Source organism: Marmota monax, unplaced genomic scaffold, assembly GCF_021218885.2.
Source record: "Marmota monax isolate L192 unplaced genomic scaffold, Marmota_monax_Labrador192_F-V1.1 WCK01_AAM20220418_F8-fsc00243, whole genome shotgun sequence".
NCBI lineage: Eukaryota > Metazoa > Chordata > Mammalia > Rodentia > Sciuridae > Marmota > Marmota monax.
The window spans coordinates 265,357-282,451 of record NW_026694604.1 but is presented as its reverse complement, the minus strand read 5'-3'; the positions used below and the strand labels follow the sequence as shown (position 1 = coordinate 282,451).

Genomic DNA, 17,095 nt, shown 5'->3' with positions numbered 1-17,095 from the left:
TTCTATTGTATGCCAGGCATTATTTATAAACACCTGGGATATTGTAATGATCCAAACAGAATAAAATTCTCCTGTTGGACTCATGTTTTAGCAAGACAGACAGACAAAAAAATCAGCGAGCATCATTGGTAAGTATGGATGTGATACATTTTACACAAGTTAGAGCTGGGGGAAGGAATGGGAGCACAGGAGGGGAGGAGTGAGTGGTGACTGTAAGTTGGGTAGTCAGGGAAGGATTCAATGACAAGCTGGTGTCTCAGTGAAGACTTAAAGGAGGTAAAGGTTTTAGCCAATAGTGGAGGTGTTTCCAGGTGCCAAAGCCCTTGGTGGAGAGCATGGGTGGTCTGTTTCAAAAAGAGAAGGAGACAAATGTGGTTTGAGTGGAAGGGGAAGAAAAGCAATAAGAAGTTAGGGCAGAGAGATTTGGGGGTCCGGTCTGACAAGGCTTTGTAGGGGCCATGAAAAGATTCTGATGCGTTCTCAAGTCCTTGGAAGATAGTGAGTAGATATTGGCATGATGCCACGGACATCTTATCCAGGTTGTTGATTGACATCTTATCCATAGATATGAGGGGCAGAATTGTCAGAGGAGACATCTTTCCAGGGGAGATGATGGTTCCACTTAGGAGAGAAGGACACAGTAAAAAGCAGTGGTCAGATTCTGGATATATTTGAAAGTATAGATGATTAGCTATGGGAGACAGAAAGCAAGATTGACAACAAGGCTTGGAGCCAGAGGACTGGCAGGCTGGGTTTGCCATCTAGCAAGGTGGGAAAGAGTGTAGGGGGATTAGGTTTTGAGAAGATGAAGAACTTGGTTTGGGGCCTATTGTTTGAGATGTCACTTAGACACCCTAGCAAAACTGTCGCCTGGGCAGGTGGACGTACTATGTGGGTACCCAATGATTAAATGCAGAAAATAGCTACTGCTGGACTGTGATGTGCAGGGTCTGGTCTAGGAAAATCCAGCAGATTTCCACTTCTCATTTTGCAAGTCCAGATCCTGGCCCTCCAGGTAGTAGTAGCTTCAGGAGGTGCTCCTGGAGTAGATGTGACTAAGTTACCACAGCACTCAGCGTGGACAGAACAATTTGCCCATCATCTGCACACACACACACACACACACACACACTCCTTTAATCCTCCTTCAAGATCCAGAGGGTGGCATCATGATGGTTCTAGTTCTTGATGAAGAAACCTGCAGGCACAGAGAGGGAGGGCTGAGCCCAGGACACCCACTCATTAGGTGACACATCAAGCTTCAGCTCCAATTTGTCCGCCTCATGCCCATTGCATGCTCTTCTTGGGTATCAAGAAGCGATGTACCACTGAGCAAGTGCAGGAGCCCAGGTCGGTGTCTCCCAGCTGGGCTGTACCTTCCAGGGGTTATCACATCTCTGAGTCACCAGGGACTGTTCTAACTCCGGAGACTTCGGGTAAACACAGCAGACATTAGTGGATCATGGTTTGTTACGAAATCGAGAGGCTTTCATGTTTTTCTTTCTGTCCCAAATAAACAGTAAGGATGCTAATGAGCCCCCAAAGGGGGAAACAACAAAAAAAATCCCTTTCCCTGGGATTTTCCACAGCTCTGTGGCCAGGGTGAGGGACTTCCAGCGTGCTCAGGGAATGGGCTGTGTGTTCTGACCTTTCCTCTAGAGCTTTGTTTACTTTCAGAGAGCTCAGGAAGAGCCTACAGACACTGCTTGGCTCGGGGAACTTGGCAGACCCTAGTGAACACCACAGATATTTGGCAGGATGACTCCGAATGCTCCGAGAACCACAGCTTCAAACAAAACGTGAGTCTGTCCGGCTTGGTGATAAGGTGCCCAAGGCCCAAACCACCCTCCTCTGGGGCACTCAGCTGTAGGGGCCACAGAAAGGGCCTTCCAACAGATTGTCTCACTCCAACCTGGCAAGGGAAGGTCCGCTACCCCGCAAAGCAGCACCCGCCATGGAATTTCTCCCATTAATAAGGTGAAACATGAAATCCCAAGGGAAGTGGGTCCTAGCCTTTGTACTTGCCACTCCCTGTGCTTGGATCATCTCCCCCAGCTCTCCTGTGTTTGGCTTCTTCTCATCCTTCAGATTCTAGTTTAGTTCTCTCCTTCAGAAAGAAGTCGTCCATGACTACCCAATCCAGACCTTCCATGGTCACTTTCTGCCATTTGTGTGTGTATGTGTGTGTGTGTGCACGCAGTGAGGGTTAAACCCAGGCCCCTCCACATGCTAGGCAAGTGCTCTACCACTGAACCACATTTCCACCACATCCCTGGTGGGATTCCTATATTGCGTTGGTCATGCCCTGAAATTCTCCTGTTTGCTTGTTTGTTATCCAGTCCTCTCATCAGAATGCAGATGAGAGTAGCAGTGCCTGGGGTCCTACAGCCCAACGGCATAGCCAGGCACTTCATATCTGGGCGTCACTTCAGGCTGTAAACCTGGCACCAGTCACTTCACCTTTCTGTGCCTCTGCTACCTTGCCCATCCTACGGCGACTGCGTTTGCTGCCTGCAATGGTTGTGAGGATTTAGAGCATTAAGAGACATAAAGTTCAGAGGAGTAAATCTGACATGAAGTCAGCAAGCTCTAAGTAGGAGTTACTGCCCTACCACCGGGATCCAGGGTGGTAACTGCTCAGCAAATCATCCTGGCAGCTCAGTAAAAGCCAGAAGAACGAACGAATCCGAGCTTCAGACGTCTCTCTGTGTGCTCTCTTTGCAGGATCCTGTTCTGGAGTCTCCTCAGGCCCAGCTCTTCTCTACTTTCTGGTTTTGGGCTCCTGCCTTTCTCCCTAAAGATCTCCTGTTTGTCCAAATCCTGTCCACCTTCCTTCAAGTCCCAATGCAAGGGAGCACATGGAAGAGAGGAGGAGGATGCCTAGGGTCCAATTTTAAAAAATTCGCAGTGCATTGCATTTATACATCATAGTGGGTTCATGTGACATTTTCATATAGGCACATAGCATAACTTGTTCCATTTCATACGCAGTACTTCCTCTTACCCTCCTGTCCCCCCTTCTCTATTCAACTGGTCTTCCTACTATTTATTTATTTCCTAAAATTGGTGCTTTATACTTGACACAGCAAAGTGGGATCCATTGTGATATCTTCTCACATGCACTTAGCATAATTAGGCCAGTCCCCTGCCCTCCTTCCCTCCCTCTCCCTCTGTCCCCTTCCTGGGAACTACTGTTCTCCCTTCTCTTTTCATAAGATCTCCCCTTTAAATTCCTTATTTCTGTTTAGCTTCTGCACATGAGAGAAAACATTCGACTCTTGACTTTCGGAGTCTGGCTTATTTCATTTAGCCTGATGTTCTCCAGTTCTGTCCCTTTACCAGCAAATGACATGATTTCATTTCATCTTTGTCATGGCTGAGTAGAACTCCATTGTGTATACAGGCCACATTTTCTTTTTTTCCATTCATCTGTGACAGACACCTTGGCTGTTTCCATAACTTGTTTATTGTGAATTGTGCTCCTATAAATATTGGCATGTGTGTGTCGCTGTCGTATAGTCTGCTGATTCCATTTCTTTTGGATAAATACCAAAGAGTGGAATAGCTGAGGCCTATAGTGGTTCCGTTCCTAGGCTTTTGAGGAATCTCCCTAATGCTTTCCAAAGTGGTTATCCTAGTTTGTAGTCCTACCAACAGTGTATAAGTGAGGAAAGGATTCTCCCCCACATCCTCGCCAGCATTTATTATTACTGATATTCTTGAGGATTGGGCCACATTCTTGTCTCTTTCAAATAGACCAGACATAAACATGAGTTGAGGACCCACTGTATGCTCGGGTTTTGCACTAGGAATAAACAGTGGCTGAAGTGCAGATACTGATTTCAAAGAGCTGAGAGTCTTAGGGGGCAGAGAGGCCCCATAACGGCTGGTACAGAAGAAGGGGATGCCCAGGCATACAGAAGAGGGGGACACTGATATACACTGGGGACAAGGAAGGCTGGCCAACCTGAGCCCTGAAGGGTGGGAAGGAAGGAGATGGCTGTGGGAAGGATGAGAACGAGCATATTCTTGACAGAAGGGAAAACATAGACAGGGTCAAAGAGCAGATGGACTCCCACTACCAGTGTGTGATGCGAAATCCTGAGTGAAGTGAGTCTTCCAGGGTTGGTCCTAGACTTTCCATTTGCTCTTCCCTGTACTTGGAATGACTTCCCCAGCTCTCCTCAGGGGCCCTGAGATCTCAGGTGTCTGACTTGGATGTATGGGGGGATTTGAAATGCCTCTCATTTTTCATTTTTTTTAATATTTACTTTTTAGTTATAGGTGGACACAATATCTTTATTTTATTTTTATGTGGTGCTGAGGATCGAACCCAGTGCCTCACGCATAGTAGACGAGCACTCTATCACTGAGCCACAACCTAGCCCTGAAATGCCCCTCATTGAGATAGAAGGCATAGCAAGAGAGGGGCCTTGCCTTCAATTTCTCCTGGGTTCTAGATGTTTCCCTACCTTATTGTTTATCCTAACTTGAGCTGCAAAGCACTCTTCTCCCCTATCCCTTAAGTTGTGACTTTTTTCATCATTTAATTGGATTTTGAAATTTTGTAGGTTTTAAAAATCATTTGAATGTTCTCCCATCAAACACTAAAGGTATTTTAATAGTTTAAAGTTTGGGGACAGGGAAAAGCAAAGAGTTCAGTTCTAGAAAAACTATCTGTGTGACCCGAGCCACTGAGCCTCTCTCCACTCATGAATGAGACGGGGCTGGTAATGTCCTCTTTGTATGGCTTTTTTGTTAGCATTTTAGTCAGTGTTTTTCACTGCTGTGACCAAAAGACCTGACACAAAAAACTTAGAGGAGGAAAAGTTTATTTTGGGGGCTCATGGTTTCTGAGACCTCAGTCCACAGATAGCCGGCTCCATTCCTTGGGGTTTGAGGTGAAGTTGAACATCATGGCAGAAGAGTATGGTGGAGAAAAGTGGCTCAAGACATCACACCATGAAGGACAGAGAGGAAGAGAGAAAGCCACATTGTACCTGCCCTCAGTTACCACTTAGTTAATCCCTATCAAGGGATTAATTCAGATTGGGTTAAGGATCTCATAACCCAATCATTTCTTGCATTGTCTCACGCATGAGCTTTTGGGGGACAAATCACATCTAAACTATAAGTCAGCTTTCTGTTACTATAACAAACACCCGAGGTGATCAACTTATAAAGAGGAAAGATTTATTTTGACTGAGAGATTTCAGTCCATGTTGCTTGGCCTCATTGCTTTTGGCCTATGGTGGTCCAACATATAATGTCAGGAGCACATGGTGAAAGAAACTGCTCACCTCGTGGCAGCAGGGAAGAAAAGAGAGAGGGATGGGGTGGGGGCTGGGGTCCCAGTATCTCCTTCAAGGGCACAGCCTCAGTGACCTAATTTCCTCCCATTAGGCCCCACCTCTTAAAGGTTCTACCACCTCCCAATAAAACCACAGACTGGTGTCCAACTTTTTAAACAGTCTGTCAACCTCTGTTTTTGTTGTCTATTATAGTGGCTTCTCTGCTCTGTCTGCTTGTTAGTTTGTTTTTTAATATTTATTTTTTAGTTGAAACTGGACACAATATCTTTATTTGATTTATTTTTATGTGGTGCTGAGGATCGAACACAGGGAACAGTAGGTGAGCGCTCTACTGCTGAGCCACAATCTCAGCCTGTTTTTTTTTTTAATGTAGTATTTCATTTGACTTTCAAAAATCAAAAACTTAGTTTTCTGTGACACTATTAAGGTCAACTTATGTACTTTATTATTTTATTTATAAATCAATCAAGTTTTAATACTTTTAAGGAGATCTTTTATTTTTGTTGACACTTAAACACTAGTTATTTAAATGCTCTAAAATTTTAACTGCATTTGTACGTATGAAATACTTTGAAATGTTTTAAATATATTAAATATTGATTATAACAAACACATCTTTCTTCACTCTTAAATAACTCTAATTCATTGAATACGCCAAGGTTAAATGATGAGTCTTAAATTTTCTTAAATATCTCAATAGTTTTCATTGTTTCCAACTTAAGTCTAAAATCAAGTACTTATTGAGATGTTTCAAATCAGAACAATAATACTGAATAATTGGATCCTCTAATACACCATGTTCTCTAAGTAGTAATACCCATTACATTGGCAAGTAATTTAAAAAATCTGTATATGAGGGATGAATAGAAGGTGAAATGTAATGATGTCAGGTAAAGTTTCATGGTAGAAAATGAGTGTGGATATACAGGTACTCTTTATAAAATTCTTTCAAATTTGCTGCATATTCAGAAATTTTTGTAAAACATATTAAGGAAAATCCTATATCTGAATTTAACACAAAACTAGTAATAAATGGAATGGTTTGGTTAACCGTTGCCACGGTTAAGACAAAAAAAATAAAACTTTCACAATAAAGAAAGAAACTGACCTTTGAAAGTAGGGCTTCCCCCCTCAGGGGACATGGTTGCCTATAGACCAGTAGTGCCGGTGTGTTAGTAAATGTTTGACAGTTGGTTACTTGCTTCTATCCCTGGAAAAAGAAAGGCTCTCGTCTCATATTTGCCAGTTCCTGGGGTGTAAATACCACCACCAGGGCTGACTTCAGCTTGCCAATGTGATACCACTGGATACAGAGAAAGGAGAGAGGTGCTCACCAGCCACCATGAGTGTTTCCTCCAGGCAGATACAACAACATTACCCCAATGGCACTGAACGCAAACATGCAGACATGCAGAAAAATAATTAACAAGTGATTAATTTTGAGTATTTAGAGCTTTTGGTTTTAATATACCTATTTCATTACAAATTGACAGTTTAATTTTTAATAATGTTGTTTTCCCACTGATTCACTGAAAAGTGACCAGCCAGCTCTCACAAGCCAGTAAGTAGGACCACGCCATGTACCAGGTGATATTTTTCCTCTTTCACCTCCCTTCCAACATATCTTCCACGTCCTCAGGAAATTCTTTCTAAACCACTTTTAAACTTTATTACCTGGTTTGAGTTGACAGAATTCTGTGTTCCATAGGTAGTTTTACTGCGTGACAGGTCACACCTCTTAAAGGGATCAAAGTGACACCTGCTGTTGAATTGCATTCAATTTATTTATATTAATTATTAATTAATCTGCTTAGCTTTTGTTACAACACCAAAGTCTTGCTGATTGTATGCCTTGAATTAAGCAAATTGTGTTTGTTTCCTATCTTCCTTCTTGTATTGTAAGCTATCTTGAGAATAATCAGAAAGTAATAGTCAGATTTGAATACCTTTAGCCTTTTATACTGGGGTGCACAACAGCCCTTACATACAGTAGGCACACCATCAGTGCTGACCAAAGGGTTTCCCACATTCTGACTCAATCGACCTGCCACACTGGTTCTAAAGTTCCCCAGATGATTTTTATAGATCAACTACCAAAGTTAAGAATCAAGTTTATCAGCAGGTGTGAACCCTGCTCAGGTCTCCTTGATTCCTGAGTCAGCACCTGAGACAGCAAGACAATATTTGAAAATTGCATTTCCAAGACAGGAAGTAAAGATTTCTTTCTTTAGAAAAGTGAGGGAAAGGGCATAAGCTCCTCCCCTCTGCAAAAGGCTGTATTTCCAAGAATTTAAATACTTTAAAAAAAAAAAAAAGCCTTCTGTCCATGTTTACCTGTATTTCTAATAGTGGGTTGAAATTTTGCCCAAAAAAGGCCAATGTTAGTAAATCTTTTTCCTTCAGAGTTTTGGCAAGCAAAATATGTTATGTTCTCCCAGCTAATGGGGGTCCTTTGCGTGTTAAGTGGCACTCCTCAAGAAGATGGTGTGTGTGCGTATGTATATGCATAAGCATTAACCAGTATGTTTAGATTCCTTAGTATGGAATTGTGTTAAGTAGTATGGAAGTAAATCATTATTTTTGCCTTACTTCAAGCTGCTTTCTTTGCCCTTATAAAGAGTGCTTTCTATTCTTAAAATACAGAATTTAATTTATACACATACATCAATAGATATGTATGCACGTGATATAATTTTAATACATAGTATATCGTTTTAATGATTAATTTTAATTTCTAAGGTTATTTTAATATATCTACATATAACCTCCAACATTTTATTTTGCAATATTTAAACGTGTAGAAAAATTAAAAGAATAAGAATATATGCACTATCTAGATTCAAAATAGGTTAAACATTTGGCCATATTCGCTTTTGCTTTCTTTCTCTTTTTCTGAAACATTTGAAGTTTGAAGACATCATGAAATTTCACCCCTAAATACTAATCAGTTATCTTCTAAAATTGAGAGCATTATTTGACATAACTCTATTTATCCTAACTAAATAAAATGAATAGTGATTATTTCCTATCATCTGTTATATCCATCTTCAAGTTTCCCCCAATTTTTTTCTAGTTTTTCTGCCCTGGACCAGGACCCAAAACAGGTTCAAATATTGCATTTAGCTTTCTATACTGCAGTATCTTTTAATCTAGAACAGTCTGCCCTACTTTTTTTCTCCCATGACATAGGTTTGTTGAAGAGACCTTTTTTTTTTTTTTTTTTTTTAAGAATGTCCCATAATTTGGATTGGATTTGTTTGTTTTCTTGGGCTGTCATTAAACTTATTCCTCCCTCATCTGTATTTCCTGTACACCAGAAGTTAGGTTTAAAAGTTTGATGACATGCAAGTTAATCTTCCCAAGTGCTATGTATCTTGGATGACATCACACCTCCTGACCAACATGGGAGATGAGGCATGAGAATGGTGTGATGTTTAATCACTTGGTCCAGGTAGAGAACCCGTGTCTCTCATTTTGTACTTGCTGGATAATTGGTGGGGTTATACTTTTGTACCACGTGTTTATCTTTTTCCTTAACAGACTTTTAGCAGAGTTTCAACCTTTATCAATGATGCCTGCAGGAATCAATTAAGTCCCACCATTCCTATTTATTAACTTCCTTTCTTCTGCAAAGATCTCACCCATTCACCACCTGTTTTTGGTGACTCAACTTACAAATTATTTTATTTGATGATAATCATTATTCTTTTTGATGCTCAAAATTTTCTAGATTTAACTGGTGTGTGCCTATAATCCCAGCGATTTAGGAGGCTGAGGCAGGAGGATCACAAGTTTGAGGCCAGCTTCAGCAACTTAGCAAGCCCCTATTCAACTTAGGGAGACCCTGTCTCAAAATAATAATAATAAAAAGGCTGGGGATGTATCTCAGTGATTAAGAGCCCTTGGGTTCAATCCCCAGTGTATAAAAAAAAAAATTCTAGGTTTAGTTAGTGAAATCCCTTCAAACTGGCTCTTGTACCCTTTGGTTATAACATTGTTATTATTTGAGCACCTGCTTATTTCCTGACACATTGTGGTCTATGCTCATTTGGATTTCCCTGCTCTAGGCCTAGAATCTGCTGCTTCTTAAAGGGGTCTTAAGTTTTTAAGTGGAGAAATGGCATTAGAACTCAAGGCCTAAGTACTAAGGTGTGCTTTTTACTATTACAACGGTGCAGAGTTAAATCTGTTATATAGACTTAAGGGAAAAAAATTAAATCAAGATTCATATTGACAATTCTAGTTTAAATATGATACGTAGGATTTTTTAAAACTTTCTTTTACTTTGTATTTATGTATCTTTTTCAGTGAAGTCTTGCTTCCTAGTAACATTATCATAATTATTTATTTATCTTTGCCTATAATGCATACAAAATAGTTTCAAAATTAAGATGTTAAAATAGTTCTAATGCCTTTTCTCCACTTAAAAAACTTAATAGTCACTGAATGGAATATTGCTCAGCCATAAAGAAGAATGAAATGATGGCATTTGTCAATAGATGGATGGAACTGGAGACTATCATGTTAAGTGAAATAAGTCAATCTTAGAAAAACAAAGTCTCAATGTTCTCTCTGACATGTAGATGCTAATGCACCATAAGTTGGGGGAAGGGAAGAATAGAAGTTCACTGGATTAGACAAAGGAGAATGGAGGGAAGGGAGGAGGGATGGGACTAGGAAAGACAGTAGAATGAATTGGACATGACTTTCCTATGTTCATATATGAATACACAACCAGTGTAACTCCACGTCATGTTCAACCACAAGAATGGGAAGTTATACTACCTGTATGTATAACATGTCAGAATACAATTTACTGTCATGTAGATCTAAAAAGAACAAATAGAAAAATATACATATAAAAATGTAACTGAAAATATAAACCTACTTGGTACATTCTGAGATTTCTTTGCAGTTATTTTGGTCCCTAGGCTATATCCCAAGCATGGAATATTGTGTTCATAATTGTTTGAAATAATTATTTTCTCTGCATAGTCATCTTATGTTCACTTGTTTCTATTAGTGTGAAGGATTTTTCGCCATTTTCTCTGATTTGATTATTATTTTTTCTCTTTCTACATTTTTGGGTGCACTGTAGTTGTACATAATGATTTGTTGTTAAATATTTGTACACGCACAATATAATAATACAATATGGCCCATATCACTCTCCAGCATTTCCTGTCTCCCTTCTCTCTCTCTGCCCCCTGGTCCCTTTAATGATCTCCCTTTGATTTTCATTAGATCCCTGCCCCACCACCTTTCTTTTCCTTTTTCCTCTCTAGCTTCCACATATGAGAGAAAACATAAGATCTTTGACCTTCTGAGTTTGATTTATTTTGCTTAACATAATGGTCTCAAGTTCCATTCATTTTCCTGCAAATGCCATAATTTCATTTTTCTTAATGACTGACTAAAACTCCATTGTGTATAAACACCACATTTTCTTTATCTGTTCGTCCGTGGATGGACACCTTGGCTAGTTCCATAGTTTGTCTGTTATGAATTGTGCTGCTGAAAACATGGATGTGCATGGATCACTACAGTATGATACCACTCTTTAATTCTTTAAGAGTGGTACAACTGTGTCATCTGGTGGTTCCATGCCTAGTCTTTTGAGATACCTCCACACTGATTTCCATAGTGGTAATATATATGTCTTTTATCTTTATATGGAATATACATCTTTGTATTTGACATAAATATAAAATATAAATATAAATATTTATATTTCCATAGTGGTAATATCTATCTATATCTATCTATATCTATCTATATCTATATCTATATCTATATATATCTATATATATCTATATATATCTATATATATATATATATATATATATATATATATATATATATATATATATATCTTTAATCTTTATATGGAAATCAGTGTGGAGGTCTCAAAAGACTAGGCATGGAACCACCAGATGACACAGTTGTACCACTCTTAAAGAATTAAAGAATGGTATCATACTGTAGTGATCCATGCAGATCCATGTTTACAGCAGCACAATTCATAACAGCCAAACTATGGAACTAGCCAAGGTGTGTATGTATATATACATATATATATATGCACACATATATATATATATATATATATATATATATATATATATATATATATATATATATATATATATATATTGGAGTCCCACCAACAGTGTAAAAGTGTTCCTTTTTCTCCACACCCTCTCCAGCATTTATTATTGTTTGTATTCTTGATGACTGCCATTCTGAGATGAAATCTCAGTGTAGTTTTGATTTGCATTTCCCTGATTGCTAGAGATGTTGAATATTTTTATGTATTTGGTAGTCATTTGTATTTCTTCTTTTGAAAAGTGTCTGTTTAAATCATTTGTCATTTATGAATTGCATTATTTAGGGTTTTTTTTTAGTTCTTTATATATTCTAGATTCTAGATTTTAGTTCTTTATATATCCTAGATATCAATCTTCTGTCAGAAGAGTAGTTAGTTCTCCTGGTCTGTAGGTTCTCTCTTACATTCCCAATTGTTTCCTTGACCATGCAGAAGCTTTTTAATTTGATTCCATCCCATTTACTAACTCCTGACATTATTTCCTGAGCTTGAGGGGTCCTATTGAGTACTTGTTGTGGGTGCCTATATGTTTTCTTCTAGGAGTTGCATAGCTTCTGGTCTAATTCTGAGGTCTTTGATCCATTTTGAGTTGATTTTTGTGCAGAGTAAGAGATAAGGGTCTAGTCTCATTCTTCTGCATGTGGATAACCAGTTTTCCCAGCACCATTTGTTAAAATGGTAGTCTTTTCTCCAATGTATGTTTTGGGCACCTTTGTCAAGGATCAGGACTGTAAATGTGTGGTTTTGTCTCTGTGTCTTCTGATTTGTTCCCTTGGTCTATGTGTCTGTTTTTATGCCAGTACCACACAACGTTTGTTACTATAGCTCTGCAGTGTAATTTGAAGTCAGGTATTGTGATGCCTAGAGCATTGCTTTTTTGGCTTAGAATTGCTTTGGCTATTCCAGATCTTTTATTTCTTTCAAGTGAATTTTAGGACTGTTTTTCTAGTTCTGTGAAGAATGTGATTGGTAATTTGATGGGGATTGCATTGAATTTGTATGTTACTTTTGGTAGAATGGCCCTTTTTTAAAACTATATTAATTCTTCCTATCCATGAACATGGGTGGTCTTTCTATCTTCCGGGGTCTTCTTCAATTTCTTTCTTCAGTGTTCTCTAGTTTTCATTGTAGAGATCTTTTGGTTGAATTTATTCCTAATATTTTAAAAAAGCTATTGTGAATGGTATGGGATGGTTTTCCTCATTTCTGTCTTAGCAGAATCATTGTTGGTATATTAATTTTATTTTTAATACATAAAATATTGGCAGAGTTTGAAAGCCAAAACTACATAAAAAAGATCTCTGACTCTTGACACTATGTCCTCTACCCTATCCTTACCTATTCCCTATAAGCAATCAGTTTGATTATTTTCTGGCTCATTCTTTCTTTGTTTTTTTTTTATCATTATATCATATTATTATTATTATTACCTATTATTATTTTGTTTATTATTCTCTATTTTCTATATCATTTATTATCATTTTTATAATTATATCTTGTTTCTTGTTGCAAAACTAAGCAAATATGTAAATATGTTGTTTCCCATTTTCCTTACACAGAATGCTGTGTACAACATACCTTACTATTTATCTTATTTTTTTTTTCCATTTAACAACATATCTTGGAAATCATTGTATATCATTTTCTAGAAATATGTATTCACAGCTGCTTGTATGTACTTCACATCATGTATCTATGACAGTTTTCTCAGCCCTATTCTATGGAGATCTGGATTATTTCCAATCTTTTATTCTTAATAATGCCATAATCTTTATGTATGCATTTTTCATATTTGTGGCAATACATCCTTTGGAAGATTCCTAGAAACGGGATTACTGGATTAAAAATATATAGATAAAACACACACACACATATATCACAAAGAATAAAAAGTCACTAATTAATGTCAAAAAAAATATAGAATTAAAAACTAATACAAAATAAGCCAGAAAAAGGAGAAAAAAATAACTTATAAAAATGGGACTGAGAGAAACCCGATGGTTTTAAACTCAACCAGATAAAGAACCACCTTTAATATAAATGTTCTAAATAAAATAAGGTTGTATTAAGAAGAAAAATCAAAGCAAAACCCAAGTACATGCTATCCAGAGAACATTTACTTTACAGACTACAGTTAAAATTTAAAAGATGAAAAAGAGGCATCCCATCCAAAAAAAAAAAAATACTAATCAGAAGGAAGGAGGGATGGCTATTTTGATATTAGACAAAAGAGCTCTTAGAGTAATGTATATTACTAGGATTATAGAAAGATGCTTTATAATAATGAGTAGACAAATTCATCATGAGAACATATCAATCCTAAATCTTAATACCTAGTAACAGATTCTTAAAGCTCACGAAGTCCAAACTGATAAAATTTAAGGAAGAAATAGAGGACAAAATAATGATACCAGTTCCACACAAACTATCCAAAAAAATTGAAAAGGAAAAAATACTACCCAACTCAGTCTATGAGGCCATCATTAGATCAGACCAAAAACATTACAAGAAAATAAAATTACTGACTGGTATCCCTCAGGAGCATACACAAAAATTCCTGGAAAAATTTTAGCAAACTGAGTCCAACAACATGAAACTCATATATCATGCCCAAGTGCACTTAAACCAAGAAGGCAACTTGTTGGTCTGATTCATCTGAAGATTAATCAATGAAATTCATCATATTAACAGACTAAAAAAGATGATCTAGGTGATTCTTTCCAATAGACAAACAGAAAGCATTTGACAAAATTTAACCTCCATTCATGATAAAAACTCTCAGTCTTTAAGGGAGAGAATGGAGATTTCTCAATTGGATAAAGCCATGGTAGGTTGAATAATGGCCTCCTAAAGATGTCCATGTCCTAATCTCCAGAACCTGTGAGCATTTACTTTATATAACAAAAGGTCTTTTCAGACGTGATTACGTTAAGGGTCTTGAGATAGGGAAGATTATCCCGGGTGATCCTGGTGGGCCCAGGGTAAACAGGAGTGTCCTAAGGAAAGAGGATAGTGGGATTAGGGATGAAAGTGCTGTCAGAGAGGAAAGAAGATTCTACATTTCAGACAGTGAAGAGGAGAAAGAGAGCCAGAAAAAATAAATGCAGACATAGAAATGGCCAGTAAATTGATTATTTTCTGCAGCCTCCAACACTTTGTTATGAGCTGAAGCTGATTTTGGATTTCTGACCTCCAAAACTATGAGAATTAAGGCATGTTATTTTAAGCCATCAATTTTGTGGTACTATGTTACAGCAGCCACAGAAAATCAATATAAAAGGCACCTTAAAAACCTTGTAGCTCACATCATATTAATTGACGAGTGACTATTTTCCCCTAATATCTTTCACAAGGCAGTTATTCCATTTTTTCTACTTCTATTCAACATTGTACTGGAGTCCTAGAGAGAGAAACAGGCAAAGAAGGAGGCAAAGGACATAGAATTTGGAAAAGAAGAAGTAAAAATGTTGTTATTCAAATATAGCATGATCATCCATAGAAAAAAAATTCCAAGGAATCTACAGTGAATAGTATTAAACCTAATAAGTGAATTTAACAAGTTTTTGAAATACAGAACAAATACAAAAATCAACTGTATTTTCATATACTAGCAACAAGTGATTGAGAATTGCAATTAAGAAAATAAAAACAGCATTAAAATATGAAACAAGTAAGGATATATTTGACCAAAGATTTCGCTGAGCAAAATTTTTAAAACCTAACTAAAGTGGGGGATAGACCATGTTCATGGACTTAATAATTAGGATGTCAATCTTCCTAAAATGACCCATGGTTTCAATGCAATTCCAATAAAAATCCAAGAATGATTTTGGTGAAAATAAACAAGATGGTTCTAGAATTTATACGAATCTGTAGGAGTCACTATGACTTTGAAACAGAACAAAATAGGAAGACCTAACACTAACTCATGCTACTAAGAAAATTAAAAGGAAATACACAGAATGAAAGAAGATACTTGCAAGACAAGAGATTTGAACCTAGACTATAAAAAGGACATTTGCAACTCAAAAATAAGAAGAGAAACAGCTCAATTTAAAAGATGGACAAATATTTGAATAAATACATTACCCAGTAAAATACACAGATGGCAAATAAGCAATGAAAAGATTCTCAAGATCATATTTTTTAGGAAAGTACAAATTATAACCATGGTGAGGTACTACTGCATACCACTAGAATGGTTAAAATTTAAGAATTATTGTACTATGTATTGGGGGAATGCAAAGGAGCTCATATGGGGCTGATGGAAATGTAAATTGCTACCACTTCTTTAGAAAACAGTTTGGCAGTTTCTTAAGAAGTTAAACTATACACCATACTCTTCCACCATTCTATTTTTAGGTACTTATCTGAGAGAAATAAAAACCTATGTCCACACAAGAACTTGCACAGAAATGTTCATAAAAACTTTGTGAAAGCCCCAAACTGAAAACAATCCAATCGCCCACCAGTAAGTAAGAGGATAAATAAAGTGTGGTATTTTCACAGTGGAATGCTATTCAGCACTAAAAAAGGAACAAACTATTGAAACATGATATGGCATGAAGGAACCTCAAAATAAATACTCCAGATGCAATAAGCCTGACGAAAGAGTAACATGTCAAAATAGTCTGTTTATATAAAATTTTAGAAAATACAAAGTGATCTCTAATGACAGAAAGCAGAACAGTATTTCCCTGGGCAGGGGGTGAATAGCAATGAGCTAGAGATGAGGGAAAGGGGGAGACATATCACAAAGGGTCATGAGGAAACTTTTGGGGGAGGTTATGGGAATGTTTATTATTTTTATTATGGTGATAAAATCAAAGATATACTCATTTATCCAGACTTATCAGCTTTTAGACTTTAAGTATGTACAGTTTATGCATAAATATAAAACATACTGACATATCACAAATTATGCAAAGAAGTTCAATACCTAATTTGGTAGACATTAAGTATTTACTGTGAAAAAAAAACAAGGGAGAGAATTAAACAACAGCAGATGGGGTAGAGAGGGAAGATGAGAGGGAAGGGGAGGGGGGATAGTAGGGGATAGGAAAGGTAGCAGAATACAACAGTCATTAATATGGTATTATGTAAAAATGTGGATGTGTAACTGATGTGATTCTGCAACTTGTATTTGGGGTAAAAATGGGAGTTCATAACCCACTTGAATCAAATGTATGGAAGATGATATGTCATGAGCTTTGTAATGTTTTGAACAACCAATAATTAAAAAAAAAGTATTTACTGTGGGTGTTTGCACAGAAAGTTATTGAGAAGCCTAATCTTGACTGCAATATGCATAAAGGATTGAGGGAGAAGTTGGGACTCCATTGGAAAATCGTGCTTAATAACACAGAATTTCTAATAAATGGTCTCTGTTCACATTCAGGCTATCCTGGGACTTAGAGAAAAAACATGGCTCTGTTCTATTGGGCCAACTTCAAAAAAAATCATCTATGAAAAATTATTCATCCAGACAGAAATTTGGCCCAATCCTCTAGGGAGGAGGACTCAGAGACTCCCGGAATAGCACTCCCAGGGACAAAGAGCTTGTCCTCATTTCCCAGGCATGCTCTTGTCCTAGACACAACTCTGTTATGATATGGTGACTCTTGGTGCATCCATCATGGGGTGAGACCCTCGGTGGGCTCTGAGATGTGACAGAGAG

General features: G+C 37.5%; 1 protein-coding gene across 1 annotated transcript in view; it reads left to right on the top strand.

Moving 5' to 3' along the window:
* Window positions 1-17,095, top strand: part of Glp2r (glucagon like peptide 2 receptor) — a 77,346-nt gene that overhangs the window by 22,134 nt on the left and 38,117 nt on the right. Inside the window, exon 4 of the mRNA XM_046422173.2 lies at window positions 1,678-1,799. Coding sequence (XP_046278129.2) covers window positions 1,678-1,799 — 122 coding nt within the window. The remainder of the gene's footprint in view (window positions 1-1,677; window positions 1,800-17,095) is intronic.